Raw genomic sequence first — 27053 nt, 5'->3', positions numbered from 1 at the left:
ATGTCGCGTGCTTCTTATTTCTCCGATCAACGTGAATCACAAACTAGGCAACTTAAAGTAATACTTACATCCAGTACTACGGAATATATTATCAATCCGAGGTAGGGGATTAAATCCCCCTGCCGTTAAACACTCCCCAAGAGTCTTGAATGAGCCTTACTTCATAGGACGGCACCGTGTGCATTCCAAGGTCGTGAAAAGCATCGGAAACATCAAGGCAACGAAAATGAACCGGATGGAGGAATGCAAGGGTTCGCGATGCTGACCTACGAATACCAGTTCAAGTAGGAAGCGGTTTCTGATATGTATGTGTGTGTGTGTGTGTGTTCCGTTCCACGTGACCTGGATTGCGGCCCAGCAGTGAACGGTAGATCCAGAAGCGGAGGCTGGTTGTCTGTCGCTGCCTGACCCCTCACATACACAAATGATCTTGCCATTTGCGCTATACTCGCAATCTCCAGGCTTCACAAACGGATTAAGCTGATTGCAAAGTATGGCAGATCCCTTATCCGTAGCCGGCCTTGCTGCAGGCCTGGTGTCCTTGGGACTCCAAGTTGCTGGTGGCATCGCATCTTACTTGGATGCAATTAAGGGTCGCTCGGACGAGCTCGCTTCTGTCGCGCGCGACTTTGGCGGAATCAGGCTCACCCTGGCCGAACTCGAGTCGATTTGCTCTCACAACCAGGCTCAGCAAAACGCGAGCGGGAAGCTGAGGAGATGTATTGAGGCATGCAAGACAGATTTGGCCACCTTTGACGATATATCGTCCATCCCCCAAGGCGCGACACAGAGCCCCGACGCCAAGTTTTACCAAAAGCTCCAAGAAAAGCACCGGCAGCTCGTATACCCTCTGAAGCATCGGCCGAGGGTCGAGAAATTCGAAAGTCGAATCCACAAACTGCATGGAAGCCTACAAACCTCCCTGCAGGCTGTGGTCCTGTTAGTAGTTCTGCAACCTGGTCTGGAAGACGTCCACTCATAGAGTCGCAGCTATCTCACGCTATCTTCCGCTCGTTCCGTGGAGAGCATGCACATGGATGTCACGTCGAACAGATCTGAGACACAGGCTCTCTCGCTCTGCATGCGCGAGATTCAAGACACTGCACCACAATTAAGAACAGACATTTCCAACCTGGAGCCCATGTTTCGAGATATTCTAGACTCTTCCTTCGAGAGCCATGACGAACAACTACAAGCCTTGTCATTACAGATACAGGAGCTGGCTCAAGAAACCAAACTGCGACGTACAATAGAAGAGCACGCCCTTTTCACTCCATCCACGCTCAATGGTCAGCCGGTAAGCTACACTTGAGTAGTGGAGGCTACAGTCATTGACTGCTTACTTGGTATAGCCATCGCCGAACTTGTTGGTAGGTCGTCTGGTTTCTAAGCAAGGAAGTCTCGGTTCTCTCTCCAGAGAAGCTGCACTATACGAGGGGCTGGTCTCGTGCGACTGCCCTATCCGCAAGAGTCGACTACATACTAGGAAATCCTGGTGGTCAGCCGCATTCTTCACTCAGACCGAAGAGGTGAAATATCATCTCCCTGGTTGCAGATTCTCAGTTTCGCCAGCGGATGAGAGATATCAAACCTACGGATTCGCCTTCACCGGGCTCCAGCGCATCCTGAGCAAGGCAGTACAGGTCTCGATTTCGCTGCATTCTCGGGCAGGTGCCTTCAGCGTTGTTCCTATGATCAAATACCATGCCATGGTGGATAAACGTCGCGCTCCTGCCTTTCGGCTCATTTCTCTCCTGCGAGAATGGTTGGCAATGAACCAGTTTCTATATGTGGACGAGGATGAACCAGTCCCGTCTACAAACAGTATGCACTGGGACCATCTTGTCAGCAACTGCCTCTCATGTATATTGCAATTGTTCCAACAAGGGAGAGCTCACCCAACAGACGTCGACGACTTTCAGGCATCTCTGATTCTCGAAGTCATGATTCTGGTAAGAAATGTTTCCATGCTCTGAAAAAGCAGACAGTGTCTGAAATTGCCCTAGATCAACAAAACGGCTCTCGACGACAAGTACAAACACCCTAGTGGTATTATTGGTACTTCTAACGGCATGGGGAGCCTCGGCCAGTTTATCCCAGGCCTTCTCGTCTTATTGAAGTCATTGGTCGCTTGCGGAGTACCGACAATGACACACGATCGCGTTGGGTGGTATGCATGCGCCTGAGATATCATCCTGAATCCATATCTTTACGCCGCCTGCTAATGATTTTCCAGGTCACCGCTCCGTATGTTATTAGACTACCCATATAATGATGGCGCGCAGGCTATTGCTGCGATACTTGCTTCGGAGGGCAACGAAGTTGTGTCGATATCATATTGCAAGCGCGTAGGTGCATCCCCGTTACGGTTTGAACCGCGAGAAAACGAGGGTCTACTTTGGAGGCTTGCGAACATTCCGGTTTTAGCTGAAGGTGGGTGCTATATAACCATTTATGCGATATCAGACCAAAGACTGATTTGCATAGCCTGCGAATTCAATCCCTTTTTCGAAGCAGTCTTAGCCGACGACGAAAAAGAGGCCTCAAGCTTATTGCTAAAGAACCCAGCTTATATGGAAGATGTAACAGCCATAGGGCAGACAGCCATTCATCTGGCTGTCGGCAAGCCACGATGCTTGCGCATGCTGGTTCAACATACCAAGCCACACCTGTTGGTCCAGGAAGACAATCAGCGCGCGACGCCCCTGCTCCTTGCCATGCTCATCTGCCGCCAGAAGAACTGCACCGTGCTATCCGGGACCGCTACCCGCCCGAAGTGCCCCTTGCACAGAGTCGGTCCAGATCCTCCTCGAGGCTGGCTGTTCTCTCATGCTACATCAAGTGTTCGGGAGCAGTTCCCTGTTCTCGCGCCATGTCAAGGAAGCTTATGCCTCCGATTTGCTGCTCCGTCGGACAGAACTGAAGCAAATCGCTGCGCACTACCTCACCGCCGCGCAATGTGAGGGGTATGGACTGCACTCGTCGTCGGTGCTCGACGCGAACCTTTCTGGAGTCGTAGAGAGCCTTGAAGCGATGAAAGTCCCCTTTGACCCCAAACTTACACTTCCGCGGGGTGGCTGGTATGAGGACGATGCCCCTGGCGCATCTGTTTATCACTACGTCGTGGACGTCGAAGACGCCGAGATGCTGTACGGTCTCGGTTTCCAGGACATTGCGGCGTGCACCCGCAATCTGTGTCCTCCTTGCGTTCAGCATGCTCTACAGCTACCTTATGCCTTTTGGCTTTATCGGCACGGTGCCGACGACACTCTGCAGTCTATTCAGGACCTGATGAAGAAAGCATCGAAAGATCCCTCCCGAGACGAGGTTCGTGGTCTGGCTCCCGGTACGACAGGCGCCCATTGCATCGCGAGAAGCATCGGGGATCACATGGCCGAGTTTGCCGCGCCTGGCTTCGCAATTGACAACCTCGACATCGACATTCCGGCGTACCAAGAAGCTGCAAAAGCGATGGCTTCTCCCATCATCCTGGCAGATGTCACTGACGGCTGTGTATGCAATTGTTCACAAGGGGGCTGATCTCCACTCACGGCGGCCCTGAAAGGCCTCGCCGGCTCCGTAGTTTTCGTGAGCCCCGACAGACGGGCAGCCCTCCTGGCTACTCGTTTCAGCGCCTTCCTGGACCTCTTTGACGGGCGCTTCAGCACAGGTGATCTGAAAGCCGCAATTCGGTTTTTGACGCACGAAGCGATGGGGCTGCGGCACACATGCTGCGGTATATATCGCCATGTTTTTATCACCAGAAGCGCCTTGAACGAGCTGTATGAAAGGGACGGTGGCGACGCCGATGGCTATGTTGACGAGCATGAGAGACTTCACCAAGTTCTAGCGGCACTGTTTGATGAACTCGATAGCTTCGACCCAGAGGTTGGAGTGGACATTCAAGCCGCACAGAAATACATCGGGACCATATGGGTAGAGCGGATGGAATCAGAACTGGGTTCTGATTCGGACGAAGATTTCGACGAGCTGGTAGAACGCACCCGGGAGATGGGCATTGTTTGGGGTGGCCCCCTGAAGAGTGGCACCGAGCCTGACGTTGTGGACGATGAAGTTCTTAAAGCTCGCATTGCCTCGTTGGACTCTTGGGTTGGGGACGTCGACAAGATCACGCGGGATGAATCAATCTCTGGAGGATGTGCAGATATTCTCGGGGACCTCAAGAGGGCTAAGCGTGCTCAAAGATATTACTAGCCCCAGTCTGTTGGACCCCGTATGTTTCTTGGTAAGCGTTTGGTGCGGCGCGAAATTGTTCTCTCATTCACAGATTTCCATATATATATATATATATATATCTAGGATTAACGTGGTTTACTATTAAGTGGTCCGTATTATTAAGTGGTTTACCCTCATTACTTCTCGACCTTAATTAAATTTTAACGCGTAATAACTTTATACTTATAATACTTAATTTAATTTAAAAAGACCGGATCGGTTTAATTATTTAAGCGATACGAAAGCTTTTAAATTTATTAAGTAAAAGAGATATTATAAAAGTATACGACGTTTTTAAAACTATTTTATATTACCGAATTTACGGCCGAACTTTACGACGCGATATTTAATATTTACGGTATAAATTAAATACGAATAAAAAGGAGGTGCTTCGTAAGTATATAATTAATTTAAATACCCGCGGGATGTCTCCCAAGATCGCTGGTGTAGAAGATATAGCTAATCTCCTCACCGCGTCGCGCGACGGCGAGCGCGTTAGTAAGTACTAGGTTAAGCGCTTTATTAACCGGAACCCGGACTTTAAAAACCCGAATAAACCGTCGGTACGACTATTAAAAGGCTTTATATAAAAATTTAAACGTTATTTTCGATTAATTTAAGCTAATTATAAATATTAAAGCTAAATATAATATCGTTAACGAGGATATATAAAATTTTAACGAGACCGGCTTTATAATAAGCATAATCGGATTAACCCTCGTCGTAATACGCGCCGATCGGCGTAAAAAGGCGAAGTCGGTCTAGCTTAGTAATCGGGAATAGTCGACGGCGATTAAATATATTAATTGTGACGGCTAAGCACGAAGCTTAGGCCTTACACCAGCTAGCGACAGACCAACGGCTATCCCCAGGTCACACGAACCCTGTCCGGGGACCTTATATAGGTGCGGCCTCCGTCCCTACCGTAGATAACCTCTCTTTCTCCTCTTTATCTCTGTTATTCTCGTTAATAGATGCACATGCCTATCGCTGCGGCTATGTCCTAGTCTGCGCTAATGCTCGCCGTGATAACCGGGCGATTAAGTAATTAAACCGATTTTTAATAAATAAATTAATAATAAAATAGGTTTAAATTAAATTAAGTATTTCGATAAATATACTAGGTTATAAACGAAGCGTCGCTACCGCCTTTTAATTCTCGACGGCTACGAGAGCTATATTTCGGCCGAATTTAAAGTATACTATTAAAATAACGATATTATTATAATTAATATACCTCTTTATTTATCGCACTTGCTTTAACTTTTTAATATAATAATTTATTCGCCTTTAAAGCGTGCTTATTCGAAGGAAATCGAGCTATTTATTAAAGCTTTAATAAATTATATTACGAAGCTCGAGTTTTTTATCGCGTTTAAAGCTATATATTTCGCTATTTTTACGATAACTAATTAATATTAAATTTAAATTTAACGTATCCGGCTTAATACTTTATAATCTAAACGAGGTAATTAATAAATTAAATATGCGTCTCTAAACGTTTATACTTAGCCTATCCCGTCCGGGGACGGCTAATACCTATAACCTTTAAACGCTATTTAACCCTTAATAAATAACTAAATACTTTACTTATATTAAAAAAAGATATTTACTTATTAAAAAAGCTCTCCGACGCCGATTTTAAATATAGTAAATTAAATAATAAAAAATATAATTAAAATAGCTTATAAAATAACCCTTATACATAATCGGATACGTATTTTAAAAGAGGCTAATTTAGCCCTTTCGAAGCGTCGAAGAACCAAAAAGTCGCGAGTCTAGCTTGGAGGAGCCCTTACGATTAAAGAATCTCGAAGGCTGCAGGACGAGAAGGTAAAAGGGAAACGGCCAGCGACTGATAAAGGCGAAAATGGTGGTTTATCGAAGAGGTGCGCGACGGGCGGCAGGCGTTATAGGATCTGCGGCGAGACAGGCCATAATACGCGAACATGTAAAAAGCATATAAAATCGCGTAGCGGAATTAGATAACGAGCAAATTTAATTAATTTAAAGCGTTATAATTAAAATAACTTTTATAAAAGTGTCGAAAAATAATAAAGGTGAATCACTTAATAATACGAACCACTTAATAGTAAACCACGTTAAAGGCTTATAAAATTTATATATAAATAAGACATTTATTTATTTATTTAACTAATTTACGCACCTTAGAGGTATACATAATTAATAATATAAATAATTATATCTCATCACTCTTCCTGTGATTAGGCAGCTTTGAAAAGTATTCGCTGTGTGATCGCAAAAATTATTCAAGCAATAGAAAATAAATCGCTAAAACGTGCTAGCAAACCCGGGCCTAACCCGGCAGTATATTTTACCCACAGGTTCTATGGGTTAAGGAGCGACGGTATGTATCTGAATACGATTAGATACAATAGCGAGAATCTTAAAACACAAAAGAGATTGTCCATTTCCGTTCATAGCCCCAAACTGCGGTGCCAAGCGACGAGAAAAGACTCGTGGCCAAGGAGTCCTTCGCTAAGCCATTGCCGAAAACGAGCGAGACACGAGAGAAGAAGCGACGAGAGCAGAGATAGTGGCCTCGCAACACCTAGATCCACACACAACCGGTGCCAGACTGCCCACAAACCATCTATACGGGGTATTAGGTGCTTATCAGTAGAGCTTCTCTTACGAGTTTTGCACTTCACAGAATATTGAGGGAGGAAGATGCAGTAAGAGGCAGTGAATAAAAGGAAAACTGACGACTGTATGGCCTGCATCCCCCGGGCATGACCAGGTGTCGCACGTTTCCTTCTGCCCTGGGCAGCGGCAGCTGGTCTGTCCAGTGACGTGGCCGCCGCTGCAAGAAGGCAGTATATTACCGCAATCGGCGCGAGCCTCGACCGGTTTCCCGTTGGGCATAGCGATGGCTCCTGTTGCAAGGATGGCAAGAATGGGGACGGTGAAGAACTTCATCTTTGCTGGTGTAGAGTTGGCGTGTGGGACTTGGGTTTTTCGTAAACAAGTTGTCTGTGTAAAGGCTTGGTATAGGTATTGTATTGGTGGGCGAGATTGATGATACTGAATTGGAGCGAAAGCCATCCTGTACTAGGTTTATATACCTTGAACCCCCTGGTCCTCTCCTTGCCCATCCCCTTCCATACCTGGCCGGTGTACTATACGTGATGCTGGCTCACGATGGATTTCTGTCAGTCAAGATGCTATGCGGCGTGATTCATCTGAAACATCGGAAGACGGAGGATACACAAGGCTTGCCAGCTAATTCCCTCCTGCGTAGGTGGCTTTCCTTTCCACAATCTTGCAATCCAGTCTTCCTGGCATTTCTCGTGGTAATTACATTGCATCATACAGTCAGGATTCAGTGTGCACTCCTGAATGATTGTTGGTCACTCCAAAATCTATAGAGAGGCAGCTGTTTAATACAAGCCCCGTCTGAAATCTAACGTCGTATCAGTATACAAACTTATGGGCTGTTGTTTGTAAGTCTCCCAGTCCTGTTGGGTTGGATTTGGCCTCGAACCAAAGCTGGAAAGGGGTAAGCATGTTACGCCAGCGTCAGTAGGCGATAACGACTCGAAAGACAAAATCTTCCTGAGCAGATCGGCACTCAGGCATCGAATTAGATTCTTTGCTCGGAAAACTGTAACACAGACTCACAGCCTCAAGCGCTTGATATGTCCGCTGCGCCCACCACATCTCTACCTTGCGAGATTCGGCCGTATGGGAGTCATGTTGAGTACCGACAGGGCCTGATGATATCATTTCTAGAGAATAATGTGTGTGGCTTTCGCCTACTCCCTAAGATCTTTCTCCCACGAGCCCACTATCGGGCATGACCTTGCTCAAGGATAATGCTTGGAATCGTAGCACATCCGACATCAGCAATCAGTATCCCGATCTTTTCCCCTTTCTCAGTACCATTATCTCTTCTATGATGGTAGATGCCAATTGTGTAGGAATTAGCCTGCTTAAGTCATGCTTACGAAGCTTACGGCCCAGTCCCGAAACACCATGTTTGTTCTCAGATGGCTGCCGCTGTGAAACGGCAGGCTTCTACTTTATGATTCACCAAGAGTCGTAGACTTCATTCACATAGTGTTGCAAGGACTATTGGCTTTTCAGTAGCTGTATTGTCCTGTCTATTAGGAACAGTCACGTTTTCGTTGGTTATAAGATGTAATCGAGCTGGGCAATTAGTATTATCTTTATTGATATGCTGGTCTTGGTTGGGCCAGTAGATGTTGTGTGTAAGGAGCTTGCAGGAACTCGGCTCAGGCGGTCCAGGCATCATTGTCGTGGTTCAAGGCCGGGAGTGGGAGGCCCGGCGAATGTGGTTTCATGAGAGCATATCTGTTATGCAGCGAGTTTCTGAGAATGATGTGAGACTGTGGCCATGAATGTGATGGATTAGACGATGTTGGGGTTTACAGTGTCGTGTTGTGCTATGCCATTAGCAGTGCCTTCTTGGCTTGAATCTACCAGGCGCTTGATGTCAAATTGTTACCGATCTGATCATATATGGCATGCATGCTACACACATACCACGTAAGGTCTTGATGTCATCTACAATAATGCCTGTGCAAAAGGCCGTTCCTTCTAGGCATCAGAGGAATTCCCCTCCTGTCCAATGGTTTTGAGTGAAGGTAGCATCCAGGTCTTCACTGTCGGCAATGGCAGATCCATGAAACTGCATAGCTATGTTGGTCTTGGATAGGATATATCCAAGAGCCAAGCGTGGTTTCCCCGTGTCCCTCGTGACGGGTTTCACACATAGCCTGTCCTGCTCTTCTGGGACACCAATCGAGATCGGGAAGGTGCTGAGTTGTTGTGCACTACCTTCGCGACAATGACGTTGTCGGCTGGCCCTATTGGGAGAGCTTGATAAACATCTGTCCCTTCGAACGACAATAACGGTATGGGCGGCGCATGGAGTGATGCCGGAAATCTGGTAATAGATAGAATACTCCACCATGGCGTCTCAACCCTTGGGCGCGGCTCGTTCGAGATCGTCTTCCCAGGCTACATGCAAGTCTCGTAGGCGTCCAACAACGCTGGGCCCAACTTTGGCGTCGATGATTTCCTTTTGGTAGCGGGTCATCTTCTTCAGGACGTAATCGGAGACGGAGGACTGTTCTCTGCTGGTGGGTCGATCGATGCCGACGGAAATTCGCGACCATCTCGCACCCTTGAACTGCTGGCTCTTCATGCTGGCATTGACGCTCTTGATGCCGTTGTGGCCCCGGTGGCTTGCCGCCCACTTGCGTATCCTAACGTTGCCAAAGTCCTCCTCGAGGTCGTCGTGCACGAGCACCACCCCGAGCTCCTCGGGCTGCAGGTTGTATCGGCTGAGGGTGTCGCGGTAGGCGGCGAGGAACCAGGGGCCCGAGATGTTCATCAAGGTCGGGCTCTGCAGCATCGTGTAGGGCGTGCCTGGCGAGGCCTGGCACGACTTGGAGCCATAGCGCTCGGGGCTGAAGCGTGGTTGTTGGGGCGCGCCGAGGACCTTCTGGGCGGCGGCGAGGGCGAAGTGGCCGGCCGAGTGCAGAGTGTCGTAGTAGGGACCCGAGTTGCCCAGGCTTATGACGAGGAATCGAGGACTGAACATTGGAAGAAGCGACACGGAAAAAGTGCTGGAGAAAAAGAGGGACTGCACGAAAGTCTCGCCTTCTCCCAAAAGTCGATCTCGGGAGGGGTGTCGGCGTGTCGCAGAAAAAGCTGAGACGTTTGGACGGTTGACAAGCTCTTTTCCCCAAAATTTGGATGAACGTCGATCTGCAACTCCAGCCTCGGGATGATCCGAGCAGGGGTCGTTAGCGGAGGCAGCCACAGACGGTTGACGGTTTGGGGGGAACTGGGCTGGGGGAGTGGCTGTGAGTGAGCGCCTGTAAACAAACCCACAGAGCCTACACGCCTAAAGTGCCGGCTAGCCGGGCGCTGGGCAGAAATGCTGGGGGGATTTACAGAGGGTGACGTTAGCGCTGGCTAGCGCAGGCTCAGCCACAACCAACTCCGTCACTGCTTGAGCGGGTTTGACTGGGAAGCTGAGAGATCGATCACAGCCCACTTACCTGGTTCATTGACGGCTTCCTGAAGATCCAAATCAAGCCCAGTCATCCACCATCCTACTCCCACCTTCACCCCCGCGACGACAACTTGCACTTTACGATCGCCGAACTCGACACATATACACGACGTCGCATTCCACTATTTATTTCGCCATTTCCGACCGTAGTCCGTTATCGAAGCCGGATCAAGAATTCACGACCCAAGGTGATTGATTTAGGCAGAGAAGCGAACATAGGCACATAGAGCAGGCACAGAAACAACGTCGCAAACATGTCGTGGGCAGGTGAGTCTGCCCGAACTGGCCCTTTGTTGAAATAGTAGTCAGTCCTGACGAGAGCAAAATGACCAGGCTTCAAGAAGAATGTCAACCGCGCGACGACGCAGGTCATGATGAAGACTGGCCACGTCGAGAAGACGAATGACCGCGATTACGAAGTAGAGGAGAGACGATTCAGAACCATGGAGGCCGCCTCGCTGCGATTACAAAAAGAGGCCAAGGGATACCTCGACTCCCTCCGCGCCATGACGGCCTCCCAGATGCGGATAGCCGAGACAATCGACGCCTTCTACGGCGACTCCGGTGCCAAGGACGGCGTGAGCAGAAGCTACAAACAAGCGGTCGAGGACCTGGACTCGGAGACAATCAAGGCCATGGATGGCCCCTACCGAACCACAGTGCTAGAGCCCATCAACCGGTTTTGCGCATACTTCCCCGACGTGAATGAGTGTAAGCACACCTATGCTACCATCAAGTACTACTCCTACTCCCTTTCCCCATACTAAACAGTCACAATCTAGGCATCAAGAAGCGCAGCCACAAACTGCTCGACTACGACGCCCTGCGAGCCCGGGTCAAGAAGTTGGCCGAGAAGCCCGACAAGGATGTCACCAAACTGCCCCGCACCGAAAAGGAGATGGATATCGCCAGGGCCGCCTACGAACAGCTCAACGAGCAACTGAGCAGCGAGCTGCCCCAGCTGATCGACCTCCGCGTCCCCTACCTCGACCCCAGTTTCGAGGCCCTCGTCAAGATCCAGCTCCGCTTCTGCGCCGAGGCGTACAGCAGAATGGCCCAGGTTCAGCAATACCTGGATGCAGATACCCGAGATCAGTACGCACAGGGGCATCTCGATGGCCGGGTGGAACAGGTCCTGCAAGAGATCAGGGAGCTGAGTATCAGCGGGACCGTTTGATGTGGTTGAGCGGCTGGAGTGGATTGCACAGATGCAATAAACATATGCGCAAACAAAGGGTTGGCATTGGTTCTGGCGTTAAAACAGGCTTAGGGATGCCGGTTGGACGGCTTTTTTCTTGGGGGGCTTGATGGTTATTGCCCCTTGGTCGTAATATCGAGCCCTACTTTTTCTTCATGTACCTACTGCCGGTACTGAAATCCTATTTTACGAAATAGTTCACACGTTGTAGCGGTTCAGAAGCCAGTACAATTCTCACGGTATACCATTCTCGCTCTGCGCCCGTCCGCGTGGTTCTCACCATGGGCATTCATGAGTTAGCTTGCCTACACGTACACGTATGGACTGCAGCAATTACGCCATTAGTGAGCGCCTCATATGATATGCTCACTGAAACAGCAACTAGAAGATAGGTAGGCAGTTGCTAGGTAGATGACTCCACTAAACGATGCAAGCCCAATCTGCGAGCCCGAAATAAAAACAACAGCTTCTGAACATGAACTTCGGAAGACCGATGTCGATGAGAAGTCGCAGATTATGTAGGCTATTGACGTCAGCCATGTCAGCCGTGTATCGTCCCTCGGTTTTCGCAAACACTCTGGTTGAGAGCTGCCTCAACAACAGTGCTGGCACCACCACCTGATTAATTGCCTCCCCCGCACCCCCGGGTTTCGGTTTCGTTTAAGGAGGCCCGCCCCAGAAGATCGACGCCAGCATAGGAAGGCGGAACGAAACATACACTGGTCCCCATCACATCCCAGCCCAACACAGCAGCCAGCCATGGCCCCTCCCCAGGTCCCCTTCGGCGCCCCGATGCGGCACGCCCACTTCGCCTTCGCCCCGTCCTACACGCCGCTCAACCACGGCTCGTACGGCACGCACCCGGTATCGGTGCGGGCGGCGCACCTGGCCCTGCGCACCGAGGTCGAGGCCGCGCCCGACCCCTTCATCGCGCTCGACTTCTCGCGGCGCCTCGCGCGGCCCCGGCGGCTGGCGGCGCGCATGCTCCGCTGCCCCGCGGACGAGCTCGTCTTCGTCCCCAACGCCACCACGGGCATCGACACGGTGCTCAAGAATCTGGTCTGGCGGCCCGGCGACGTCGTGCTGTGCTACGAGGTCGTCTACGGCTCCGTCGCCAACGGGCTCGAGTACCTGCGCGAGACCACGCCCGTCGAGGTCCGCGTCGTGCACGTGCCGCTGCCGGTCGCCGACGACGACCTCGTGCGCGCCATGGTGGACGCGGCGCGGGAGGTGAATGCGGCGCCCGGCCAGCGCGTGCGGCTTGCCGTCTGCGACACCGTCGTCAGCGGGCCCGGGGCGCGCGTCCCCTTCGAGCGGCTCGTGCCCGCGCTGCAGGCGGAAGGGGCCCTGGTGCTGGTCGACGGCGCGCACGGGATCGGGCATATCGACCTGGATTTGAGTGTTCTGCGCCCGGACTTCTTCGTCACGAACCTGCACAAGTGGCTCTTTGTCCCGCGCGGGTGCGCCGCGTTCGTGGTCCGCAGGGAGCACCAGCACCTGATCCGCACCACGCTGCCCACGAGCCATGGATTCAAGCCCCGAAAACCCATACGCGATGTCGTGAATGCAGACGCCGGCGAGGATTTTGTTGAAATGTTCAGCTTTACAGGGACGGCGGACACGACCAATTGGTTGTGCGTTGAGGGTAAGTCAAGATCTGACGAACACAACTCGGCCTGCTTTGCCTTCCATCAGAGGGTATCGACGTTTCTCTGTTGTCAATAAATCTTTGGACTTGCTGACATTCATTTGGTGATTCTTTCACTACTATAGCTGCCCTCAAGTTCCGCGAAGAAGTCTGCGGCGGCGAAGAGACGATCCGCGCCTACACCCACCACATCGCCCAGCGCGGCGGCGCCATCGCCGCCGAGGTCTTCGGGACCGAGGTCATGGACTGTCCCGGGTCGTCGATGCGGCAGTGCAACTTCGCCAACGTGCGCATGCCGCTCGTGATGAGGGGTGGAGTGGGCGATGACGGGGCCTCCTCCTCCTCGCTGTCGGCGGTGGCCATCCCCCGCGAGCACGGCCACCTGGTCGCCGACTGGATCAAGGTCCGGGGCGTCGAGGAGAGCGGCATCTACTTCCAGACGTTCCCGTACTACGGCAAGTGGCTGTGGCGCCTGAGCGGCATGATCTACGTCGAGGAGGCCGATTTCCGGAAGGGGGCCGAGGTGCTGCGGGCGCTGTGCGAGCGGGCTCAGGGGGGCGAGTACCTGCCTGGCAAGGGTGATGCGAGAGAATGCGGCAGTGACGACTCTGATGAGTCGCCTTTCAACACGCCGGCCTCCTCGCAGAGGTCTTCAGCCCATTGTGCTTGAGATGCTGGGGGTCCCATAATGAACCAGCGCAGCTCATACTGCCCCCAGCGGTTTTATATATTTCAGACAACCATACCGTCTTTGACCGAATCGGTATAGCCAAGCCAAAGTATCATTAGAGTTATTATTGAAGGCAAGAGGGTTCAACTCCCTCTGCGGTCACTCCGCTGCGAACGATTTCATTTGTCTGGCTTTCCCATTTCCACCCCCCATCATATTCGGTGACCATAGCCAAGAACAATACACATTTATGACCAACGATGGGATTAAAATACGATGTTCCAATATGATTAGTACTCATTCCGGTTACTTTTCCCCATGTATGTATGTCCTACCCAACCTATGTCCACTCGTGCCAAGCAGCTTGGTGCCTCAATGCCTCTTCTGCCTGCCCCTCCTCCTCGTCTCCGAACTGCGGCCCCTCTGCATCCAAGATGAACCCCATCTCGCAACGGTCAAACCATATGCCGCGCTCGCGCTCCTCGTAGAAGCGGTCCCAGCGCGGCGACAAAGCATCCGCAAGGCTCCGAACGTCACCACCCGGGTGGAGGGCTTCCCAGGGCCGTATGCACGTCGCGGCTTTACACGACTTCAGCACGAACAGGAGCGAGTCCAGGCGCGAGACCATCTTCCTCAACGGCACGCCGCCCAGAGGGGAAGAGCTCGAGGTCGTCCCCTTTTCCTCTGGGTCTAGCAGGTTGACCATCTGGCCCGGGTCCGTCTGCCCCCCGGTATCGCCAATCCAGTGGTTAGCTCGATTGATTGATCTCCCGTATTAAGAGTCTCCCAGTAATTGACAAGGTATGTACAAGTAAGAGAGGGAAAAACTCACGTTGAGATCATATAGCTCGCGCTCGTTGCTGCACCAGACCTGGTAGTGCAGGTTGTACGCCGCGCCGGCGACGCGCAGGGCCTTGTACGTGTTGTTGAGGTAGAGGCGCCGGTAGCCGTCGAAGAGGCGGCCCTCGTTGGACGCGAAGCCCCAGTGCTCGACGGCGACGTGCTCGTGTCTGTTTTCTTTAGTCTCCTTCTCGCTCTGGACTAGCGGGATGGCGAGCCCGTCAAAGTCGCTCCGCGGCGAGGCCCCCCGCGATCGAGAGGAACGTGGGCGCGAGGTCTGTGTGCGTCGTAACCATATCCGTCACCACGGCGCCCGCGGCCACGCCGGGTCCGCGCACGATCAGGGGGATGTTGATGTCTTCATCGAAACTGCGTTGATCATGCTTGCGTCAGTTGGCAAGTAACAGACCATCATAGGAGGCGCAATGTGTGGAGGGGGAAAGGAGCGGAGCTAAAATGTTATCAGAACTTACCTACACTGCTTGGCAGGCTGCAGACGGTGTTGCCCGATATGATATCCATTGTCGGTCGTGTAGAAGATGTACGTATTCTCCAACAGACCATTCCGTTCCAGCTTCTTGACCACAGCGTCAACCAACTCGTCGACGCCTTGGAGCGCCCGGAGCCGCTGCCGGTAGAAGTGGTCGTTGTAGTCGACATTCTCGGGCGTCTGCTGCGGCAGCGTCTTGATCCAGCCCCCCGCGCCCGAGGCCTTCTCCGGGTTGAAGTTGCTCGTGCGGGGCACCCGGACGCCCTCGAACAGGCGCCGGTGCCGGTCCACGGGCACGGGCGGCGCGAACTCGACGTCCCGGATGTCGCTGTGGCCGCCGTGCGCGAAGTGGGGGACCATATGTTGGCGTGCGGCGCGACGGGCGCGATCCCGAGGAAGAAGGGCCGGCGGTCGCGATGGTCGCGGTCGCGGTTTTCCTCGATGGTTTCGCCGAGGAGGCCGAGCGCCTTCTCGGTGAGGACCTCGACGCTGTGGCGGCCTTCGTAGCTTACCGGCGCGTCGGTGTTGCGCTGGTAGGTGCTGTTCATGTACCAGTACGTGAAGGGATCGAGCAAGAAGTCCTGGTTGACGAATGTTAGAAATCTCCCTTTACTACTGGTATTTTCGAACTATCGGGTCTGGCGCCTTACCGAAGACGTCCATCCTGCTGCGTGCGGCGAGTTGTAGTTGTCCACCGAATGAGCATTGAAGAGCTTGCCCGTATAATACGTATTGTAGCCTGCGTCTTGCAGCCATACGGGCAGATACTTGTCGTTCAACCCCTGACTGACAAACTTCGGGTACCCGCCTGGTTGAGACGCATCAGTTCAGCATTTCGATGGTGTTAGCTTAAGAAATGATACCTACCGTAGGGCGGGACCACGTTTGTCACATTCGTGTTGTGTGCCGCTTTCCCCGTCATGAGCGTGGCCCTCGACGGGCAGCACAGCGCAGTGGTGCAGAAGTGCTTCTTGTAGAATGTCCCACGATCGATCAGGTGCTCTTTGACGTACGGCATGTAGTCAATTGAGTCCATGTGGAGATCTTGGTCATCGGTCAATATGAGGACGATGTTGGGACGTGAGGTTGATTGCTCTTCGGGTCCAATAGGAGGCGAATGCTGGAGAGGGACCTGAGCCCGGTACGCATCATCAACGACGCCACCTGCTAGTATCTGAGCTACCGCCAGCTTCGGGCCGGCCGCCAACAATAGGAGTGTCTTTCTCATCATCACCAATGAGCTATAAACCAGCCGAAGAAGCTCACGGATGTTGGTGATGCCTCCTGGACGTGGTCTCGATGTCAATTTGTCGCGCGTTACAGTCCCTTCTCCAAGAACACCGAAAGAGAAACGGTCCACTATTTTTGGCGACCCCTAGCTCACTAGAACATGATTCGACAATATCTATGGTCATGTGATGAATTACATGTTGCGGAAGGACCTTGCAAGAGGTTATAGCAATGATTGGGTGATTAATCTACGCTCCCATGCGATGGGCATTCATCACTAGTCTTTGGTTGGCTGAATAGTCTTTCCTTCTCCCGCGTCTGACCACGGCAGATAGATTGGACTGGGACTCAGCCAGTAGCAAGCAGCCGTACTTGGTCACTGTAACACACACCAAAATTGCATCCCTCAAGCCCTCTCGGCTCTTACCCCGCATAACACCTCGGTGAAAGCATGCCGGCTAAGATGGCGGTATCCGATGACAGGGTCTTGGGTGGCTGTTATCACCTCAAAGAGAACCTGGAACTACATTTAGACCTGTTCTGGCCGATGGCGTGCTTTTCTCGATAAGAAGTGAGATGCAAGGCGTGACACCTGGACGACGAAGGGAAGATTGAGGGAGAAGAAGATACGTAGCCCTGGGCAGCCCGGGCAGTTGCGTTAAGGAGCTTGCGATGAAATTGGGAATGCAAATTACTCGACAATCACACAATAGCCATCATCATCATATCGAATTGAGTGCGCCCGAATCGCAATGGCAACAGTCGTTCCGGACCAGCTTGCCGAGAAGCAGGTAGCTGACCTGGAAGAGGCCGAGTACGCCACCACCGAGGCGAAAGGATCCGGCGGTGGCCAGCCCTCACTTCTGCCGTTAGGGGAACCTCTGAAAGAGAAGAAGTTCTGGTTCCAGAGAAACCAAAAATATGAGCCCAACGCAATTGCCACACAGGTGAGGGCAAGAATAATCGATGTGTTTAAGTAGCTTGGATGCGAAGAGAGCCAGCTGACGTTTCCCCTTAGCCTAGTGTGTACGATGTCCCGGATGTGGCGATCCAGTACAGGCCTCGGGAAGACTGGTGAGCGAAAGACCCCTAATACGGCGTGATGTGTCGCAGTAAGTAACTAAAATTTCCAAAATATCAAAAGGGAGAATCTGCATCGCTTCGACCCTTCGGCACGCTGGACATGGGGAGAGGAGAACGCCGTCATCCGGAAGATCGACTGGAGGATTATGGTGTGGTGTGCGTTCATGTTCACGGCCATGGAGCTTGATCGGGCCAATCTCTCCCAGGCGCTGTCGGACACCTTTCTGGAGGACATGCATCTGACGACGAACGGTAAATACTTACTTGCCTTCGATATTCCCCTCTCCCCCTTGCTCGATTGGAGGCATGTCCTGGTTGAGAGAAGACAGACTGATTGATTGGTTCGTTGGGAGAGAAAAGACTACAACCTCGGAAACACGCTCTACGCCCTCTGCTTCCTAATCGGCGAGTTCCCGTCGCAACTCCTGGCGAAATGGCTCGGGCCCGACCGCTGGATCCCGTCCCAGATCATCCTGTTCTCCGTCGTCTCGGCCTCGCAGTATGCCCTCTCCTCGCGGTCTTCGTTCCTCGCGTGCCGGGCTCTGCTGGCACTTCTCCAGGGCGGCTTCATTCCCGAAGTAGGTGAACACCCTGCTTGCCCCCTTCCAGTGACGAATCGCTTTTTTTTTTTGCTTTCAACAACTGATACACACCCGCGCGCAACAGGTCGTTCTGTACCTCTCGTACTTCTATAAGCATCACGAGTTGACGCTGAGGCTGGCCTTCTTTGTGAGTGACACACACCCACACACGTATCTGAGTATCTTGGGTATGCGAGACGGCCTTTGCCGGCGTAGCTGATGGATTGCTCACAGTGGACCGGCATGATGATCGCAGATATTCTGGCGGCCATCATCGCCTTCGGGCTTTTGCACATGAGAGGGGTCGCAGGTCAACCAGGATGGCGTTGGTATGTTGAGAGCACAGTTGTACATTCGCTCTGTTTGGACAAAAGTAGCCATGCTAACAAGCACGTGCTTTAGGCTATTTCTTATCGAGGTGAGAATATGAAAGTTTGACATATAGGTGTTGATCTCTGATGAACCGGCCAGGGGCTGATCACGGGCGTTGTTGGCCTTTTATCGTACGTCTTGATGCCTCCAGGCCCGACCCAAACAGCGCACTGGTCGCGGGGTAAGAAAGGCTGGTTCAGTGCAAGGTCAGTTTCGCTATCCTTCAGTATTCCGGTCAATTGAAGCAGCGTTTCTAATGGCAATGATTGGAGTAAAACAGGGAAGAGACCATCATGGTAAACCGCGTCATTCGCGACGATCCCAGCAAAGGCACGATGCATAACCGTCAACCCATCACTCCAAAGCTTCTCTGGATGAGCCTCACCGACACCGATCTGTGGTGCGTAATCCCAAGCATTTAGGAGATGCGCGACCTAAGATGTGTGTTTTCTGACACTACAGGCATGCAGGCCGCTGTACTTCATCGGGCTCACCTTCAACATCCCGACCTTGTGTCCGACGCAGTACTTGACGCTCTCGCTTCGAGGTCTCGGGTTCGACACCTTTCATACGAATCTTCTTACGATTCCGTATCTGGTGCTCAAGAGTACGTTGTATTTCTCTCAATACCTTACCCGGTAGGGAAAGTGAGCTCCGATAACTGACCGGGGTGGCTGCTATGTTATGTAGTCATCAACATGCTCGCGTTGGCCACCTTTGCCGAGATGACCGGCCAACTTGCCGCTTGTGCCTCCATCTTCCAGTTCTGGTGCTTGCCGTTCCTCATTTACCTACGAGTAGTCGACACCACGCACGCATCCAAATGGTTGACATGGGCCATGATCAGCCTGCTCCTCGCAGCGCCGCTAGGTAAGGACCACTCCTCTTCGGACCCATAGCATTGCAGGCAGACATATACTTGTACTTACCCTATACGCCAGGCCACCCAGTCCAGGTCGGCTGGGTCAGCCGCAACGCCAACACGGTGCGGTCGCGGGCCGTGGGCGCGGCGCTCTACAACATGTTTCTGCAGGCGGGCGTCATGATCTCGTCCAACGTGTACCGAGCCGACGACGCGCCGCGGTACCAGCGCGGCAATAGCATCCTGCTCGGGCTGGTCGCGCTCAACCTGGTCCTGTACGCGACGGCGAAGGCGTACTACGTCTGGCGCAACCGCGTGCGCGAACGGCGGTGGCGCGCCATGTCGCCCGAGGAGCAGGTCGCGTACCTGGCCGGCTCGCAGGCTCGCGGCAACCGGGGGCTGGATTTCCGGTTTGCATCTTGAATGGAGGGGAGGAAGGTACCGATGTCGTCGCGGAGACGTCAAGAGAAGCAATCGGACCTATTGTTTATTTTTTATTTTTCAATCATTTGCACTCACTCCAATGGTAATGGCGGGGACAATGGTCCCGCGATGATCTATTTCAGGCCCTTCACTTCCGATAGTTTAACGATGGGATCGAAGCGTCAAAGTCAAAGTTGCCGGAAACCGTGAAAGGCGGGGAGTAAAAAAGATCAAAAGCGAATACCAATAGCGCTAATAGGAATCGAACCCATCTCAATCTTTATCCTTTCCTGGAGTAGATATTTTTGGTTCATCTCGAACAACAGAAATGGCAGCCAGGTCTAGGCTGAAGTTTGTTTGTGCACCGGTGCGACCTCAGCTCTCGCTGGCCTATTGGGATCTAGACAGTCGCCAATCAAAAATAAACTGGCGTTCAGCTGGGAGATTTGTTGTCGGCACCACGCCCGATCTATCGACCTGAGGCTTTCAGCCACTCGATACAGGTCGAGATTTTGCGCCCCAAGTTGAAATGACGAGTTGGTTTTTCGTTGTTGCGATCGTCAAAGGATGCTTTGGCCGGTTGCCTGGCCACAGTACTCCGTAAGCTGACCGATTTTCCTGTCAACGTTCGATTATCGATGGCGGTGAACGGCCAGAGCAGCTGGGCCTTACGCGTAAGTGAGGAGGAGCGTTGAAGAAATGGAAACCAAAAATTCATCAGAACGAACGGTCGGTGAATCTCGTCCGAGTGCCAAGCTGCAACCTTCTTGGCATCCCAAATATTTTTGGCTGCGGGTGTAGGAATGCCGTCGGGCCAGAGTGCCGGTCGGAGTAATGCGCGACACCAAAATCTGACTTACTCGGCGCTCCTTGCAACCTCGTCGGCAGTTGATGGAGAAGGGTGACATCATTTGGGTCTCGTCTCGTTTCTAACGACGAGAGAAATTAGACGAGTCCGAGCATGATTACCGCTGCGATCACTCATCAATTGTCGCAAATCCTCACCAAATGTCGCAATTGCCTTGTCAACCCTCTCTGGAGATGACATTCGACTCGACCTTTCCTCCTCCAATCAATTAGAGCACGAGGTGCGATGTCTGAGGAGGGAGTTGGAACTTGTGCACCCCGAATTAGGCTATTCTAATAGTTTTGTCCAAGTGCCCGGAAAACGGGGCGTGAGGGTCACGACATCCGCTTGAAGTCAAGCAGGAACCCAGACTTATTGAACCCAGCAAAGCGCAGAGCACAGCAATTGATTGCTGGGAAAGAAAGAGACGCAAAATTGCCCCGCAAGTGCCTAGATCTGCGCCACCAGAAGACGGAGCTTGGCGAACCATTGACCATCACCCGTAGTGGTTGGTAGACCGACGGGAGTGTTCAAATGTTTCCTCGGAACAGGGCGCCGGGCAATGCAGGTCCTAAGCTTGCAGCTTCTTTTCTTTGTTAGCTGAATTGGGGCAAAAGACGTTCCAAAAGTTGGAGTTGCACTGGCAGGCTGGTTCTGGACTGGGCGGCCATGGATTACTACGGACGCAATAGGAAGGAGAGATCAGCCATGCAGCCCAGCTGACAGCAACAGTAAGACAAAAAGGCGAAAGTACGGAGTACGGAAAGTGCGGGAACGACCCTGCCATCGGCGTGAGAGCGCACCAGTCTGTCAGTCGCCAATCACCAGTCTGTTAACAGTACGAGTGCGAGCCGACACCTCTCACTGACACGAGCATAAGCCGTACGTTAGTACACTAGGTACCGTAAACACTACAAACAGGCTTTGAGGGGCAGAGGGGTTTGGGGAGCGGAATTGGACTTTTCTTTGGAGGGGGGCCAAGGCCAAGGATCCAGACGAGCCAGCCTGCGGCCTGCCACGCCCCCGATGGAGTAATGTTCTGCAATGCTAGCAATGCTAGCAATGCACCTCCCAGTACTGTCCCAGTGACACCCAAAAAAAAGGACATGCGCCTCCCCGCAAAATCCGATCCAACGCCCTCGATTGGTGGCGAAGGGTGCATGTGGGACCCAACCTCCAGCCTGTCCTGACGTTGTCGGCCTGGACTGACGTGAATACGTTACGTTGTAGGCTTCGTAACAAGCAGCGGCTGTGTGGTCCCATTAACGTTGTTTCCCCCGTTCTCGCTGCAAGCTTGCTCTGAGTGCCGTCACGTACACGCTCTCGTTTACCAACGTCATTCAACGAAAAGCTATTCTGAGCTTTCTTTCTTTCATTATTTCTGGCATGGGAATTTTCCATTGATCGGCATCGATATTCTTTCTGTCGCACGCCATTGGGACAGAGAACCGTTGAAAGAAGTCCAGTCCACCGTCTTTTCTGCCCGCCCTTCCACTTTCTACGACCAGACCTCTGACGCGGCATAGTACCTGGACTAGTGATACGCAGAAGCATTCCAGCCCCAGGGTGTTTCGCGCAGAGCAAATAATTGGCTGTCGCATGCATGAGTTTTGCGGGTTCGGATCACCAGCGCTGGAACTGAACTCTGCTTTAATACGAAGTCCCCAAGGTCCCTCCTGAACGTTAATCCCAAACCAGGATCGTTTTCCAGATATTAGCCCACGCTTCCCAAGCTAACCCAGACTCTGGGTTCCTCCTTTGCCTGGTCGAAGGCGCAGGCGCCAATGGAGCAAGGCGCAATCGCTCGTTCACATTGTTTGATCGACTCCGTCCCGGTCTAAATGCTGCTGCTGCTCTAGCTGTTGTATATACAGTATTCCGCCATGGCCAGCGCACCGGAACCTGGGTCTTTCCCAGGCCAACACCAAGCCGGCGGACACGATGATGGTTTCCACGATCTTTCACCCATAGCATCGCACACCATGACCCGGGAAAGCAAGGTGGTCAAGTTCGCTGCCGACGATGATATGCGCATGAGGCTCGGCGACTACCGGAAATGGGTGCGGGACCAGGCCAGGTGGGCCAAGAAGCCCAAGGCGCGGCTGGAAGATGCTTTCAACAGGTTCTACGACAGATGGGTTATGCAGTTCCTCCTTCGCCAATTTCCTCTTCCTCCCAGCGCAGACGGACGACATATTCCAGTTACGTTTGGGGATGTGAGGACAGCACCGCTCAAGGACGAGCGTCGCGGGGCTCCTTACATAACGAATGTCATTCGGTCAAGCCGGTACACCCTCTGGAGCTTCATTCCCAAACAACTGTTCTTCCAGTTCTCCAAAATGGCCAACTTCTACTTCCTCGTTATTGGCACGCTCGCCCTGATCCCTGGCTTCGCATCGACGGGTAGATTCACTCAAATAGTACCCTTGATGATATTCATCAGTATTAGTATGGCCAAGGAAGGATACGACGACTATCTTCGCTTCAAGTCGGACAAGACCGAGAACCAGAGCGAGGTCAAAGTCCTCTGCCCCACAGCGAATGCCGCCGGGAGCAGAGCCGAGAAGAGAACCATAATTGCAGATCTCTTGACGAAAATCAGACCGAGATCAACGGGAGCCAGGGAAGCAGACGTCGCGGTGGCCGAGGCAGGAGGGAACTCGGAATCAGAGAAGCTGTCGGATGTTTGGGCAAAGACGCAGTGGCAAGATCTCAGAGTTGGAGACGTGATCTGTCTTGAAAAAGACGATGGCATCCCAGCTGATATCATACTGCTGCAAGCCTCGGGCCCCGATGGTGTTGCCTATATCGAAACGATGGCGCTGGACGGCGAGACGAACTTGAAGAGCAAGAAGGCGTGCCCCTTACTAGCAAAGCAATGTGCTACACCGGATGCGATTCGAACATGCACTGCCGTTGTGGTCGCTGAGGACCCCAATGCCGATCTTTACAACTTCCAGGGTCGGGTCGTGGTTGGCGAAGAAGCTATGCCCCTGACCCAGAGCGAGATCGTGTACCGTGGCTCTACCCTACGGAACACGGCTAATGCTGTCGGGCTCGTCGTCAACACTGGCGAAGAATGCAAGATTCGCATCAACGTGCACGACTATCTGCACGCCAAGGCACCAGTCATGCAGAAGAACCTCAACAGTATGGTTCTCTTCCTGGTCTTTGTTGTCGTCATGATAGCGATTGGCTTGACCATTGGTCATATCATTTGGAAGCACAAGTACCTCAAAAACTCCTGGTACCTACGCGGGGATAACCCTCGAGTCGATCAGATCATCGGTACCTACATCATTATGTTCAGTACACTCATTCCACTCAGCCTTATTATTAGTATGGAGATTGTCAAAGTCGGCCAATGGTACTTCATGCAGGATGTGGAGATGTATGACCCAGAAACCGACACCCCGATGGAGGCACATACTACGACGATTCTGGAAAACCTGGGACAGGTCAGCTACGTTTTCAGCGACAAGACTGGTACATTGACCGAAAACAACATGCGGTTTCGCAAAATCACCGTGGCTGGATCCGCCTGGTTCCACGATATGGATCTGAAGGCAGATGCAAAGGGGAAGGCCAGCATCGCAGTAAACGACACAACACACGTGGAACACCACTTGCCGCAGTCGTCAGCATCGTTGAAGACCAACGACTGGGAGACCAATGTCTCATCGCCTGCGGAACGACCGGACCCAACTACCGAGGACCTCATTCGCTACATTCACGAAAAGCCCGACTCGCCATTTTCCCGAAAGGCCAAGCAATTCATCCTCTGCATCGCCCTGTGCCACACATGCCTCCCCGAGAAAACGGAAGATGGGAAAATCGATTTTCAGGCTGCTTCTCCTGACGAGCTTGCCCTAGTCAAAGCAGCGCATGACTTGGGCCTTCTCCTGGTTGATCGCCCCACTGGATCCATTGTGCTTCTGCATACTGCCCCTGATGGCAGCCAGGTCACGGACAGCTACCAGGTGCTCGACGTCATCGAGTTCAGCAGCCAGCGCAAGAGGATGTCCATCGTCGTCCGCATGCCCGATGGCAAGATTTGTATCATTTGCAAAGGCGCGGATAGCGCAATCATTCCTCGTTTAAAACAGTCGCGACTCGCAATGAAGAAGGCAGCCGACGTGGACCGTAAGGCGTCGGTACGTAAAAGTATGGAGGCTGAGAAAGCGCTGCAGCGGAAGAGTACCCAGATTGGAGATTCGCGGGCCAGCAGTCATTTTCCCAGGAACTCTGCCACCCTCTCGCGGCATCAGAGCACCATGCGTCGCAGCTTTGGTATGGCTAGGGCGTCTCTTGACCAAAGCGGTGCCGCCGTCACGGGCGAGGTTGAAACTTGGTTGATCAACAGAGAGCTGGAGGAGTCGGGCCCTCTACTCCGCATAGAGCGTTGTACCAACCGCCGCGTCATTCCATGGCACTCTCACCCATCTCCCCCGTTTCCCCCACCGTTCCCGAGGACCCCCTGGATGGCATGGTGGACGAGTCAATTGCCGCAAATGAGAGCGCCGTTTTCGAGCGCTGCTTTCAGCACATGGACGCATTCGCTTCCGAAGGCCTGCGAACTCTGCTCTTTGCTTATCGCTATATGGATGAGGCCGACTACCTGGCATGGCGTAAGACGTACCAGGAGGCGTCTACTAGTTTGGTGGACAGGAATGAACGCATGGAGGCCGCAGGCGAACTAATCGAACAGAATCTCACTCTAGCCGGCGCTACAGCGATCGAGGACAAGCTACAGGCGGGTGTGCCGGACACGATCGACAAGTTGCGGCGTGCCAACATCAAGGTGTGGATGCTCACCGGCGACAAACGCGAGACCGCTATCACTATTGCACATTCGGCCAGAATCTGCAAGCCGTTTTCTGAGATAGCCATTATTGATGCCACGGTCGAAGACTGGGAATCGCACATGACCACTACCCTTACGGATGTATGCCGCGGCATGATAGCGCACTCGGTAGTTGTTGTGGATGGTCACACTTTGGGTGTGATTGACGGAAACGATGCCTGGAAATGTCTGTTCTACGATCTAGCTGTCCGAGCCGATTCGGTCATTTGCTGCCGCGCCTCTCCCGCTCAGAAGGCAAACCTGATCAAGTGCATCCGCGACATGGTCCCGAAGTCTCTGACGCTGGCCATCGGGGACGGCGCCAACGACATTCCCATGATCCAGGCGTCGCACGTGGGCGTGGGCATTTCGGGCCGAGAGGGCCTGCAGGCCGCCCGCACGGCCGATTTCGCCATTGCGCAGTTCCGGTTCCTCCAACGCTTGCTCTTCGTCCACGGTCGCTGGAACTATCTCCGGACTGCCCACTTCATTCTGGTTACTTTCTGGAAAGAGCTGGTGTTCTATCTGGTTCAGGCCGTCTACCAGAGATCGACGGGTTACGTCGGGACGTCCTTGTACGAGGAAGTCTCCTTGGCGGTGTTCAACACGCTGTTTACGTCGCTGTGTGTCATCCTTCCGGGAATTTTGGAAAAGGACCTGAAGGCAGAGACGCTGCTTGCCGTGCCGGAACTGTATATCGACTGCCAGCGTGGAAAGGCCTTCAACCTGAAGAAGTTCTTCCAGTGGATCGTCCTTGGCAGCATCGAGGCTCTCATTGCTTACTTTCTGGTCTGGGCCGTCGAGTCAACATTGGTCCAAGGGACAACCACCTGTTCGCCTTCGGCCACGCCGTCTTTACCATCAGCGTCGTGTTCATCAACATCAAGCTGCTGTTTCTCGACGTGCACCACAAGACCGTCATCATCCTGGGTGCTCTGTTCATTACAGTCGGGGGCTGGTAAGTGATTTTATTATTTATTCCGTTTCCCAGTTTACTCCTCCCTCTTCCAATGTTTATTCCTTTTTCTTAACCGACCCGGATTCATTTCCTAAAGAATATTACTAACCTTCGGAAATTAATAGGTTCGTATACAACCTGCTCCTATCGGCAGTGTCGCCGGCTGTGATGAAGGAGAAGATGGTGCACGGCGGCTTCATTCACATTTTCGGCCGGCAGCTCTGGTGGTGGGCCAGCGTAGCCCTGGGCCTAGTGGCGGTGGTCGGGCTCGAACTCGTCCTCAAGGCCATTGCGCGCGTTTACTTCCCGACCGATGCGGAGCAGTGGCAGGAAATCGAACGCGCCGGCAACGTCAAACAGGTGCTGAAGGAGCACGCCGCAGAGCACGGCGAGGCCGCCGGGGTTGCTGACTTAGAGGAGGACCATGAGACGAAAGGGGGACGAGGCACCAGCATATCCGTACGGCCCAGCATTGACTGGACACGGGTGTAATGGGTGCTGGCGTTGCTCCTCATGATTATTTATGATTACTACTTTACGCTTTCTGTTTCTTTTTGGGGCAAAGCCGCCTTCGATACCCTGGGAAATGCATTATTGGAGTTGGGAATTAGTGTTATATTGTATATAACAGACGTATGCGGGAAGCAGTTACTACCAATTGCCTTACCTCCTTGAACCGTTCATCATTCCATTATTAACTATGCC

At 52.6% G+C, this 27053-nt stretch overlaps 7 protein-coding genes across 7 annotated transcripts; 5 read left to right on the top strand and 2 right to left on the bottom strand.

Moving 5' to 3' along the window:
• Positions 1 to 493: 493 nt before the first annotated feature.
• Positions 494 to 4215, top strand: PG997_015081 (uncharacterized protein; the record flags this gene model as incomplete). The annotated part of the gene is made up of 8 exons (XM_066819395.1): positions 494 to 939; positions 991 to 1297; positions 1353 to 1952; positions 2007 to 2170; positions 2237 to 2433; positions 2488 to 2747; positions 2803 to 3511; positions 3566 to 4215. The coding sequence occupies 8 exons, from the start codon at positions 494 to 496 to the stop codon at positions 4213 to 4215; spliced, it is 3333 nt and encodes a 1110-aa protein (XP_066661583.1).
• A 4984-nt stretch (positions 4216 to 9199) lies between these two features.
• On the bottom strand, positions 9200 to 9826 carry PG997_015080 (uncharacterized protein; the record flags this gene model as incomplete). Its single annotated transcript, XM_066819394.1, has 1 exon — positions 9200 to 9826. The coding sequence occupies one exon, from the start codon at positions 9824 to 9826 to the stop codon at positions 9200 to 9202; it is 627 nt and encodes a 208-aa protein (XP_066661582.1).
• A 731-nt stretch (positions 9827 to 10557) lies between these two features.
• On the top strand, positions 10558 to 11480 carry PG997_015079 (BAR domain-containing protein; the record flags this gene model as incomplete). The annotated part of the gene is made up of 3 exons (XM_066819393.1): positions 10558 to 10570; positions 10637 to 11014; positions 11086 to 11480. The coding sequence occupies 3 exons, from the start codon at positions 10558 to 10560 to the stop codon at positions 11478 to 11480; spliced, it is 786 nt and encodes a 261-aa protein (XP_066661581.1).
• A 780-nt stretch (positions 11481 to 12260) lies between these two features.
• On the top strand, positions 12261 to 13819 carry PG997_015078 (pyridoxal phosphate-dependent transferase; the record flags this gene model as incomplete). The annotated part of the gene is made up of 2 exons (XM_066819392.1): positions 12261 to 13146; positions 13275 to 13819. The coding sequence occupies 2 exons, from the start codon at positions 12261 to 12263 to the stop codon at positions 13817 to 13819; spliced, it is 1431 nt and encodes a 476-aa protein (XP_066661580.1).
• Positions 13820 to 14159: 340 nt separating this feature from the next.
• Positions 14160 to 16185, bottom strand: PG997_015077 (arylsulfatase-like protein; the record flags this gene model as incomplete). The annotated part of the gene is made up of 7 exons (XM_066819391.1): positions 14160 to 14540; positions 14652 to 14829; positions 14924 to 15028; positions 15133 to 15458; positions 15530 to 15730; positions 15800 to 15957; positions 16017 to 16185. 7 exons carry the CDS (start codon positions 16183 to 16185, stop codon positions 14160 to 14162), a joined length of 1518 nt encoding a protein of 505 aa, XP_066661579.1.
• Positions 16186 to 17131: 946 nt separating this feature from the next.
• Positions 17132 to 19700, top strand: PG997_015076 (uncharacterized protein; the record flags this gene model as incomplete). The annotated part of the gene is made up of 12 exons (XM_066819390.1): positions 17132 to 17326; positions 17398 to 17453; positions 17524 to 17714; positions 17823 to 18040; positions 18129 to 18191; positions 18278 to 18372; positions 18446 to 18461; positions 18515 to 18621; positions 18696 to 18815; positions 18886 to 19022; positions 19106 to 19285; positions 19357 to 19700. The coding sequence occupies 12 exons, from the start codon at positions 17132 to 17134 to the stop codon at positions 19698 to 19700; spliced, it is 1722 nt and encodes a 573-aa protein (XP_066661578.1).
• Positions 19701 to 22430: 2730 nt separating this feature from the next.
• On the top strand, positions 22431 to 26840 carry PG997_015075 (phospholipid-translocating ATPase; the record flags this gene model as incomplete). The annotated part of the gene is given in 4 exon segments (XM_066819389.1): positions 22431 to 24965; positions 25019 to 26193; positions 26211 to 26348; positions 26474 to 26840. 4 exon segments carry the CDS (start codon positions 22431 to 22433, stop codon positions 26838 to 26840), a joined length of 4215 nt encoding a protein of 1404 aa, XP_066661577.1.
• Between the last annotated feature and the right edge of the window lie 213 nt (positions 26841 to 27053).

This window comes from Apiospora hydei (genome assembly GCF_038363865.1).
Source record: "Apiospora hydei strain CBS 114990 chromosome Unknown utg000010l_segment0_segment0, whole genome shotgun sequence".
Classification (NCBI taxonomy): domain Eukaryota; kingdom Fungi; phylum Ascomycota; class Sordariomycetes; order Amphisphaeriales; family Apiosporaceae; genus Apiospora; species Apiospora hydei.
Note: the sequence above shows the minus strand (reverse complement) of the source record. Positions and strands in the feature narration are given on the sequence as shown.